This window comes from Eptatretus burgeri, chromosome 7 (assembly GCF_056783735.1).
Source record: "Eptatretus burgeri isolate ZD-2024b chromosome 7, Ebu_testis_v1, whole genome shotgun sequence".
NCBI classification, from domain to species: domain Eukaryota; kingdom Metazoa; phylum Chordata; class Myxini; order Myxiniformes; family Myxinidae; genus Eptatretus; species Eptatretus burgeri.
The window spans coordinates 100,182,121-100,194,322 of record NC_140967.1 but is presented as its reverse complement, the minus strand read 5'-3'; the positions used below and the strand labels follow the sequence as shown (position 1 = coordinate 100,194,322).

At 44.9% G+C, this 12,202-nt stretch overlaps 1 protein-coding gene across 9 annotated transcripts in view; it reads left to right on the top strand.

Moving 5' to 3' along the window:
* LOC147023906 (transcription initiation factor TFIID subunit 4-like) overlaps positions 1-12,202 on the top strand; it is a 63,494-nt gene that overhangs the window by 28,781 nt on the left and 22,511 nt on the right. For 8 of the 9 annotated variants that reach the window (XM_085889885.1, XM_085889893.1, XM_085889894.1 and 5 more), the window contains exons 7-8: positions 3,455-3,517; positions 5,142-5,240. In XM_085889885.1, the coding sequence (XP_085746011.1) occupies positions 3,455-3,517; positions 5,142-5,240 (162 nt within the window). The remainder of the gene's footprint in view (positions 1-3,454; positions 3,518-5,141; positions 5,241-12,202) is intronic. The other variant, XM_085889886.1, reaches the window with a different exon arrangement.

Here is a 12,202-nt window from a genome sequence, read left to right as displayed (position 1 = left end):
ATATATATATATATATATATATACATATATATACATATATATATATATATATATATATATATATATATATATATATACATATATATACATATATTTATATATATATATATATATATATATATATATATATATATATATATATATATATACACACACAGGATATACATTTCGTTATTTTTTTGCCTACCAAGTCGAAGTATGTGAAAGAGCTAATACACAGAAACATATAACAAGGCAGAAGACAAGAGGGATGGGAGAGGGAAGCACAAATAGTGGGGAACAAAGATAATATATCTTTGGAAGTGAGAGGGATGGGGTAGGGTACATGGGGGTAAATAAGATGGTAGTACAAGGACTTTCAGGAAGGAAAACAGGGAATTTGGAGGTGAATTAACAGGGGTAGTAAAGATCAAGATTTTTGATGGGGGAGGATGTGAGATGGTGGAGAACAGCTGTTTTGAAGATGTGGAGGGAGGAGTGGGATTGAAGAGAGTGTGGGAGTTTGTTCCAGAGGCAGGAAAAACGAGGAATGAAAGAGTGAAGGTGAACAGTGATTCTTGATTTTGGCAGTTTCACCAGAAGTTATAGAGGCATTTCAAGGATGATCAAAGGAAATCGGATGCACCTGAGCTTAATTTGGAGCGTCATAGGAAAGGGGTTGAATACTTATTGATGCAAGACATTTTAGCTTTTCATTTTCAATTACTTTGTAAAAAAAAAAAAAAAAAATCTAAAAACATGTTTTCACTTTGTTACTGCGGGGTATTTGTGTAGATCAATGACAAAAACGTTAATTTCATCCATTTTAAATTAAGGCTGTAACACAACAAAATGTTACAAATGTCAAGGGGTGTGAATACTTTCTGAAGGCACTGTACATACATACATACATACATACATACATACATATCAAATAATTGCAAGATAAACAAAAAAGCAATAAAAAAAAAGTTTAAAAAAACTGCTCAAAAGTTAAGCAATATGTAAACTAATAGGCTCTGCAAAAATGATAAAATGCAGTGTTCACTCTGATAGATTAAGTAAATACATTGTATTTACTTCACTTTCCCCATACTCGACAGAATCACCGATATTAGTCTCCAACCCGTCAATCCGACCTGTAAGTCCATCTGCCCAGCACAAGTCGTAGCGACTCCCAACGGACAAACCATTCAAATTCAATGTTGGAAGAGGAGGGCGTTGCACATGGGTTTGAGGCTTGAGGTTGTACTTGGCTCTATTGTCCAACAGGCATGATTACTTCGCAGGATAGTCTCAAAGCAAATGCACAGTTGTCTTTATACGTCTCAAAACGCGGGTCTCTCTGAGTCGGTCCCAAAGCAGAAACGCTGTAAGAGCTGGAAAAATGATGAGTTTCCTGCTCCAGTACTGTATTTGTCATCTTCATTCACCACCTTGTGGGAGGAGTCCCAGAAGGAGAATTGATTGAGTGCAATGCAGCAGGAAAAGCAAATAAATGAAAGTGAGTAAGTTGAGCTTGATGGTAGAAATGAGCCAATGTGCCAACAGAACCCCTCCATTTGCCACCAACAAATCGTTACTTCCTTCCCTCCTTGTCTGCTGTGGATACTTGAGAGAATCACTTCCTTTTCTCTTGGAGATCGATTTTTGGTCGGGTCCTCGACACAAAAGTAGTGGTCATGAGAGAGAGCCTGATGCTGCTGTTGAAAGATCTTGATTTCATACTGGTAGTAATTAAGCTTTATAAGGAGGTGTTTTTGGCTTGCCATCCAGTTTTGGTCAATCACGATGAACACATTCCAGCTTAACGTCCCCCATATTGAATTTTCAGCTAAGCGATTATTCGCCAGAGCCAAGCAATATTCACCTTTCTGCTGGGGGAGACCGATAATGCGGGGATTACTGTGACAATCGCAATCAAGTTTATTAAGTAGCTCAGCATGATCAGCCATAATTTTCTCCATCTTGGTCATCCATGTTGTAACCCCAGCCAGTTCTTCCACATTTGACTCAAGTGCAGCAATCGGTTTACCCTGAAATTCAATCGATTCGTTAATGTTGGTTTTCAACTTAGCAATCCGATGATGTAAGTCCATCCTGCCCAGCATGGATCTCAGCGAGTGCTCGACAGACGAACTGTTCAAATTCAACGTTGGAAGAGGAGGGCGTTCCGCTCGGGCTTGAGGCTCCTTTCTGCTTGGTTCTTTCATCGAACAAGCATGATTATTTCACAGGATAGTCTCAAAGCGAATGCGTGGTTGTCTTTATAGGTCTCAAGACGGGTATCTCAGGGTAGGTCCCAAAACAGAAGCACGGTAAGAGGTGGAAAAATGATAAATTTGACGCTCGAGTTTACAACTCCGAGACTCGATTCGTCCTCAGTTGCCATTTTTCTATAAATGGACCGTTTATAAGATCGCTTCTATTCGAAATCACTGGTTTACAAGTTACCACGGGAACATAATTTGTACCTAATGGGACCTCTGGAACCCATAATCTAATCAGTTTATGCAAACTGTACATCATACTTGTACCAAGTTTGATGACTTTGATCCCTTCAGCCGTTCTTAGGTTTGCATTACCGCAATAACTTATCACGGACAGACAGACGGATGGAAGGACGCACAGCTGGACGGACAACCCAAAAACATAATGCTTCCGGCGACTTCGCCGGCGGAGGCATAGAAATATTTCTCCCAGGTACACCAGAGAGTTTTAATTGTCATTGCACAATTATGATTCTGGTCACATTCTTGGACGGTTAATATGATGCCGACACACCATTTTCTGTTTTATTTTTTTTTAATTCTGGATCCTCTTCTTGGTTCGATAAAAGTTGCTGCTTACACGTTAATGAACTCACAATCTGACCTCTCATTTAGGTTATAAAATGTGAAAATATTGCACCGTCATTAAGCTGATTGCCATCGATTGAAGTCCATAAGTTTTCTCTTGGTCAATTGTGCATCTTTATCGCTCTCAATGAGGGTCAAACAATACCTCGTGGTCACTTGCCAAGTCGATTAGTGGCTCATTGTCATGCCCTTTGTCAAGCAGCAGCCCCATCATTGATAAAGAACTTTGTTTTTAATTGCATTGTCGAGTAGGTAGAATACGTAAAAATACATTCGAGAAAAAATGAGGTAAATTAACAACACAGATGTGCTTGAGGTGAGTAAAACTATAAAGCCACACCTTTTTCGTGCCCCTGGCATTCGCTCAACATCTAGACTGCCCAGAACTTTCAACACTGGGTACCAGATGCATGTTCAGTCGAGCACGAGTAGCCTAATCAATGTCGTCGCAATATTTCTGGTTACTGTACTGGACCAGGTGAGCCGCTGGGCAACAAAAACCTCGGACAGGTCTGTTATTCTTTTAAGGGTTAATAACCTGGATTATGCAAGCTTGTTCGACCTTGAGTCATGCTTTGCTCACTCCGTTCTCCACATTTTGACACCTACTCCTGCAGAAGAGCCTACCTGCTGTGCGGTACCTTGCACAGCATCCCCACGCGTCCAGTCAAACCATCCAGGTACGCTCATCGACGCTCTCATGACATTATACACTCTGAACCCCTGCACTGATTTGCCTCACAGGGAAATACAATCCAGAGCTCCCTCCATTGCTAACTATCCTATTTTTATTGGGACATGGGGAAGGAGGAGGAATAGTCATGCTTGCTTGTTATCCCTTGAAGTTGCACCATGAAACAAACAAATGATCAACAAAAACCTTTCTTGACGATTCACTTTCTCAATGAACTGCTGTATTTACATCTGCTTGTGTCTTTGATAACACGACATCTTCCATTTCAGATAAGGTTATGGCCATTAAATACAGGAAACCCTCCAATATCGTAGGGGTTAGGTTCCTAGAAAATGCCATGATAGTTGAAACCGCGATCGTGGAAACCAAGGGCCAATGGGAAGAGGGGGGTTTGGTTCCTGGGCTTCGAGAATATATCGAGGAAGATCGAAGGTAGCCAGAAATAAACATGTAAAAAAATATAAAAAATCATATATATATATATATATATATATATATATATATATATATATATATATATATATATATATATATATGTATATCATGATGACATTGAAATAAACATGCAAATACAAGAAATACGGTGTAAATTTAACCATGACACACAACTTTTATCTTTTAAATCTATTACAAAACAGCGAGGTGGGTGATGGTAAACATATTATGTACTCACACTGTACTCTGCCGCCATAAATAGAAAACACAACAATTAGCTCGGCATGATGCTGTTAGAGGGGGGAGGGTAGAGTGGAGCGGAGCAGGGGAAGGGTGAGCGGGAAAGTGATTCATCGAACATTTTCACAAAAAATGTGTGAAACATTTTCACAACCCACAATGGAGAAGGAGTAACACGATCCTTAAATCACCTGACCTTGAACTACGGTCTTCCGTGCTTGGGTACCAAGGTACCAGCTGACATCGTCTTCCAGTATAATCCTGTCTCGTCAGTGTTAAAAACCTGTTCTGTAATAAATCCCTTCGCCTCGATTTGTTTCATGAGCTGCGCGTGAGAATTTGTGTTTGAAAATGGGGCTTCGAATCCGGATATTGGAAATTTAAGTGTTTTGGCAATAAGGTTCGAATACGGAGTTGGAAAATGAACGTTTGGGAATTAGGTTTGAAGGATAGCGGCTTGAATGAAAATGAAGGTTTACGAATGAGGAAGAGTACAGTGGGGAAGATTCTACCTGCAATCATTGACCCCGTAATGGCGGACCGTACAAATGCCTCATTTTTTTGCTCGAGCCAACCGATGTAACAACTCTATTTTCACCCAACGTCATAACCTTCCTCCACCTTTTGGTACAACTACCGTTGTCCATCGCTTTACATTTGGGCTCATAAAAAAATGGCATGTGAGAAACACCACCAGGCTCGTAATGGGAGGTAATGAAATCCCGCAAGAACAGAATCGGAACACAATAGGTTGCCTGCAATTGGTATTAACCTGCAATCGTACAATCCGTGATTATTGGAGGGTTTACTGTATCCCACAAACTCAGAGACTCAGATTTGCTGTGACTAACATCACCAGCATGTGTTGATTGATGCTTTCTGTTAATAGCAATGTGGCTATTTGCTTTATAATTCTCATGTTTACATTGTTTTAGGTGTCTGGAAATGCAGTGCCCTCCACTGGAATATCGCAAGCAGGCTCCATCACAGCAACGCCAGCCAGTGGAACCATCGCTCAGTCGCCCATACACACGGTAATGTCTCTCCACTACCATCACTCAAATGTCTGATACACATGGTAACTCGTCACCACTACCTTCACTCAGTCCGCTGTACACACAGTAATGCTTATCGACTGCAATCGTTGAATCCCCGATACACACAGTAATATTTCTCAACTACCATTGCTCAGTCGACTGGAAACTCATTGCCGCCACCACCATCGCTCAGTCCTCAATACACAAGGTAATTTCTCTCATCTGCGATCGCTCTGTCCCCTTTATAATTAGTAACTCGTGCAATACCTCCGTCCCTCCACAGGTCGAGAGCAGCTGCGTGACTGCTGATTTGAAATTGATTAGATGCTGATCTGGTAAATGTAACATATCCTTCAATCCTGAAAAATCTCACACTCATCCTAGTGCTCCAGTGATGAATTGTCAAATATACCCACATATTTATTTCCTTGGTCATCCACTGGAAGAGGTTCGGTCTCATGAACCTCTCGGCCTCACCAGGCCCAACCACATAACAAAGTTGACCTCCAAAGCCAGCCGGAGTCTGGGCATTCTCCGATGATCCAAGTTTTTTCCTTACAGAATCAGCTCTTCACAGTCTACAAGGCTTTTGTCCGTAAGTCAATGGAGTACTGTTCTCCTCCCCTATGGGCTGGCGCTCCAGCATTACTTCCGTCTCTGTTGTATTCTCTGGAATCAAAAGCTCTCGAGATTGAAATCTCCCGTGATGAGGGTGAACCACAAGGTCTGTTGCTGCACACCACAGGCATGTCTTTGGTCTCTTTTTTTTTTTTTCCTACTCTCGATTCTCCAACATTGCTCCCTCTGTTCTCTGTCCTCCGGTCATCCAGGATGCATGCATTCTTCCAGTAACCCCCTCCTAGTTAAAATTCAAAAATCCATGCTGACTGCACACCTCGATTCCTTTATTCATCACTTCTCCGGTCTGTGCCAAATTGTTTGGCCCGCTACCCCAATGTCAATTCAACCTCACTCTTCCATGACCCTCACTCTTGTAGAGCAAAAAACAAACAAAAAACACACCGTCACTCATTCCCCTTTACAATTGGTAACTTCTATCAGCAACAATCGCTCAACCCCTGATCACACAGCAACTCCTTCAAGCGCATTGCTCGGTCTACTTTACAGTTGCTAACTCCTCTGGACCAAAGAGATTGGCGATTGGAATTGAATCCTGTTCCATCACCCTCCATCTTCGGAGCTCTATATTGGCAACTGAATATTCGGGTGAGGTTCAACCGGCTGGCCAGACATTCCAAACATTCCAGGCACTGTGCATGCACCTTGTTTGGATGCTTCCTCAAATTTATTTTGGTTCTTCCTGGAATCCACACTTCCTTTTCAGAGGAGGGCATTATCGACAGGTTTTGGGAACAGCAATGGGATCTCCATTTTCTGCTGTTGTGGCAAATCTCGATAAGGAAGACGTTGTGATTTGGTTGAGTTTCCTTGAACAGCCACAACAATGTTGGTAGGTCGATGTCGACGATACCTTTTGTAATGAAGTGAGGTGGCAACACCATAAAACGCCATCAATTGAGTGTTCCCACTTTATTATTCACAATGGAGAAGACAAAAGACAGTGTTGGTAATCCCCATTACCAACACTTTGGTAATGAGTGCACTGGAGGGTACACTGAGGATCACCGGAACACACAAAACTCACCAACACCTGTTGTAAAAAGCCGGCTTTTATGTCTTACATCCTGGAATCCACTTGCTCAAAATCCATCTGTGGTGCACAGTCTCTTGCAGAGGGTATGGAGAATACCAACCTGTCAAAAGGACACACTAAATGAGTAAGGACACTCTATGCTCATGGTTACCTGGAGACAAAGGTCCACAGTGTAAGGAGTCATCTTCAGTCAACTGGAGAACGGCCTGGTCGAGTGAGTCGGGGAGGATCTCGCAGACCGTCAGTGATGCAAATGGTGTTCCATCCCATGGGAATGCTCTGAAGCCTGCCAAGTAAAGTCACGGGAATTGTGCTACGTTTGTGGTGCAGCGGAGTTGTGTATGCCATTCTATGAAACCATTTTCCAAAGAAATATGTGGAGGAAATGGGCAGAACACTCCAGTTATGGTTCAAGGAACATGGGGATGTCTTGTGCCGAGAGGACTCCTTGCAGTCTGGGATTGTGAAGTACGCATTTGAGAAGAGCTATTCTCCGAATTGTGTGTGTGTGTGTGTGTGTGTGTGTGTGTGTGTGTGTGTGTGTGTGTGTGTGTGTGTGTGTGTGTGTGTGTGTGTGTGTGTGTGTGCGCGCGCGCGCTGAACACACATCAAACCAAAAATTGTCTTTGTCCGAGGCTTGGAATACACGGTAGCTTAATGATAATTGTGGCTCACATATGCCACAGTTTGCATTCCTCGTCCATTTATCGTTGTACTGAGGTAAGAATTGTGGAAATCAAACAACCAAACTAATCTGAGTGGTGTTGTAATGGGGGAAGATTTAGTGGGATAGATCGAACAACATGCTGGGCAGAGGTTGCTATGAACCAATTCCATGCAGTCAACTACCTATGATGGGGTAGCCGGTACAATAACGCTCCCGCACTGTGAGATGAGTACTTGGACTAAAGAAGGGCGTGCGTATAGCGCTCAGTGTCCAAGGCTCTTGAATCTGTCATTAATACAGAGATCTGAGAACACAGGATGCAATCAAATAACTGACCAAATACAGGTCAGGTCAGGTATGGGAGCATGCACCCGAGCAGCATGTCACTGCGTCCACTTTCCGCTGGTACTCCAGGGGCCTCCGTCTGGCCATCCGCCAGGCAGATGCTTGACCCATCCTCATCTCCTTGAGATGCCGATCAACCTGCTGCAACCACGAGGCACGCGGTCGGCCCATTGGCCTCCTCCACTCACGAGACTCCCTCACTGAGAGAATCTGGTGAGCAGGATCAGCGTCAGGAAAATGAGCCACATGGCTATACAGCTGCAGCTGATGCTCACGGACTATGCAGGTAACAAATCTCCTTTGAGTCTCTCTCAGCAACCGCTCGTTGGACACAAAGTCAGACCAGCGATAGCCAAGGATTCTCCGAAGAGACCTGGTACCAAATGAATTAAGTCTCCGTCTCAGATCCCTGATCAGAGTCCAAGTCTCACATTCATAGAGCAAGACTGGAAGCACCAAGGACCTGAAGACTCGGACTTTCATCCTCCCGCACAGGTACCGGCAGCGCCACACCCCATTATCCAGTGAATTCATGACTCCCCAGGCCCGACTCAGATGTCTATTGACCTCTGACTCACAGCCAGCAGAGACCCCAAGCAAGTTCCTCACGATTGTCCGTCAGTTCCATGACGGCATGATGGTGAAAGTGCTAGATGATGGAAACGAGTCGGAAGCCTTTCCAGTGACAAACGGCGTGAAGCAAGGTTGTGTTCTTGCCGCCACACTCTTTAGCATGGTCTTCTCTGCCATGCTGACTGATGCCTTCCATGACTGCCAGGATGGAATACACATCAGGTACAGGACTGACAGCAGGCTATTCAACCTCAGGCGCTTGCAAGCTGTTACAAAAGTGAAGGAGACCATCATCGGAGTTCTCTTGTTTGCTGATGACTGCACCTCAACGCCTGCACAGAGCAGAAGATGCAGGATGAAATGGACTGCTTCTTACAGGCCTGTGACAACTTTGGTCTCTCCATTAGCACCAAAAAGACTGAAGTTATGTACTCGCCCGTGCCTGGAAAGCCCGACCAGGAACCACACATCACGATGAAGGGGCAGAATCTACAGGCTGTCGACAGCTTTACCTATCTGGGCAGTGCACTCTCGCGAGTGGTGAACATTGACGCTGAGGTCAATAACAGGATTGCCAAGGCCAGCGTTTCCTTTGGGCGACTCCGTGAGAATGTTTGGGAGCGGAGAGGACTCAGCCTTACCACCAAGTTGAAGGTCTATCGTGCATTGGTACTCACCACTCTTCTCTATGCCAGTGAGACATGGACTGTCTCCAGCAGACATGCCAAATAGCTCAACCACTTTCACCTGAGCTGCTTATGCAGACTCCTTTTCATCAGGTGGCAGGACAAAATTCTCGACACAGAGGTCTTGGAGCGGGCCGGAATCCCCAGCGTCCACACCCTTCTACGGAAAGCTCAAGCCAGATGGGAGGGTCATGTCGTTCGAATGCCCAACAATCGACTGCCAAAACAGCTTCTTTATGGAGAACTGTGTCAGGGTAAGTGCTCAGTAGGGGGACAGAAGAAACGGTTTCAGGACTGTCTCAAAGTGTCCCTCAAAGACTTGGACATCAACCTCAGCACTTGGGAAACTCTTGCTCTGGACCTTCCAACCTGGCGTTGTAAGCTCACCGCAGGAGCCCGTGCAGCAGAGATCACATGTACTGCAGAGGCCCAGAAGAAACGCACCGCGCGCAAGGCCCGGGCCACCTTCACTTCCACTGCAGCACCCATCCATTTATGTCCTATGTGTGGGCGTGCCTTCTGGGCCCGGATTGGCCTCACCAGTCACTTCCGGACCCACAGTCACCGATCTTCCAACTGAAAGTGAAGTCATGGTCCTCTTCGAACCCGAAGGACGAACAACAACAACAACTGTATGTGCTATTTCCGATACTTGTGAAAGTAACCATCATTATACCTGACTCCCTTTATAAAACCTCAATGTGAAACTTTTTACAAACTACCACAAAATTATTCGCTGCTTTATCTGCCGGAGCTGTAACATGCTTCTCATGCATATCTTAAATATCCTTACGAACTTTCAGCTTACTCAACAATGGTCTTGACCTATCCTGGGAAAACAAGCCTCAACGACCAAAAACTTAATCCTGATGTCCAAAATTTCCACTACCATACCATGTACTAAAATCACTTGTAGATAACCTAAACTTTTTACATGTTATTAACAAATTCAGAAACGGAATCAACAATAGAAGATCTAATTATTCTAATACAACAATAGAAGAAAGCTGCATGCAGGATGTGGGAGAGCAAAGGGAACAAATATATTCGGTAACTCTTCACGACCACCACCGCTCGGTCACTCTTCACGACCACCACCGCTCGGTCACTCTTCACGACCACCACCGCTCGGTCACTCTTCACGACCACCACCGCTCAGTCACTCTTCACGCCCACCATGGCACAGTCACTCTTCACAACCACCACCACTCGGTCACTCTTCACAACCACCACCACTCGGTCACTCTTCATGACCACCACCGCTCAGTCACTCTTCACGACCACCACCGCTCGGTCGCTCTTCACGACCATCACCACTCAGTCGCTCTTCACGACCACCACGGCTCAGTCACTCTTCACGAACACCACTGCTCGGTCACTCTTCACGAACACCACCGCCCGGTCACTCTTCACGAACACCACCGCCCGGTCACTCTTCACGAACACCACCGCCCGGTCACTCTTCACGAACTCCACCGCCCGGTCACTCTTCACGAACTCCACCGCCCGGTCACTTCACGAACACCACCGCTCGGTCACTCTTCACGAACACCACCGCTCGGTCACTCTTCACGAACACCACCGCCCGGTCACTCTTCACGAACACCATCGCCCGGTCACTCTTCACGACCATCTCCGGTCGGTAATTCCTCACGAGTACCACCGCTCGGTCAGTCCTTATTCTGGAACGGCCTACCTGTCCAGTTTCTTGATAAAGTATGCTCCAAGCAGTTTAACCAACACTTGCAGAGTTTCAAATCGCTTTTTCTTTATTTAAATCACTCCAACAGCATCTGAAAAAAAAAGTTCCTTTTCCACAAAACCACACCGGTTTAAGGCCATGCCTTTTTTACTGCCAAAAAAAATAATAAATAACTCAACAAGTACCCAAAACATAAAAATCAAGCAAGAAATCAAATAAACCAAACGAAAAGAAATCAAAGAAAAAGAAGACGGGGAATAAATGGAAGAATAAGAAGAAATCAAATCGGAAGGAATCAAAAAAGAAGAAATCAAAAGCAAGAAAACCAAATAAGCAAAAATCAAGGCCAAATAATAATAAGCTAAATTATTGCCACACCCTCTATCCCCATTGCTTCCATAACACTCGGAGGGGGGAAAACGGTGAGTGATGGGGAGCTTCTCCTGAAGGAAGAGGGGAGGGATAGCTGGGGGAACCCTCTTCTTCACTCACGGATATACCCTAGTGGGGTCTTTACATCAACATATCCAGACAACCAACACTGCACATCATAATCAGTAACACTTGTAGAGGCACACCATCATAGCCCTCTTGTGGTCAGAGGACCTCGACCGCCCAGTCAACCAGCGACCCAGCTGATCGAGCAGTAGTCCACCTCACCCAAAACTCGGCAAGCCTTCCAGCAGACTGAAAGGACACATCAACTCCCTGGGCCAAGGAGATGAGGCAATAAAAAATTCTCAGCTTTCAACTCCAGCATGCCCAAAAATACCATCCACCCAAATACCTCACTTGGTGAAATGGGTCCCGCCATCTCAAACTTGAACCGGAATGAGTTATGGTGCCTGCTCACCATGCCGGAGTCCTGGGGAGGGCAGGGACAACACTAGGAAAGAGGGGAGAGGGAGGGAGGTTGTGGCGTTTCGCATGAGGCTACCTTCCTGCCTGGTGGATGAGGCTTAACAGACAGGAGGAAGGTCGGGGAAAAGCAGGAAAGGAAAGCCAAACGAAAACACAAGACTAACAGGACAAAAAGTGTAAGGTAAACAAACAGAAGAGATTTGGGCGGGAGGGAAATAAAGCGTGCAGAACAAACACAACAAAGCTAACAAGCTGCTAGAAAAGGGCAAAAACTCTATGACGGAGGTTTTTCCTCCTGCAGCCATGCTCGCCATAATTATCTTCCACCAGACCAGGGAAGAGTCTGCTCTCCCTCTGCAGTGGAGATGATGCCACACATGGGTGGAGAATAAATATCCATGAACATTCATTTTACATTCAAACTTGGTTACATCACACTCCTCACGAGCA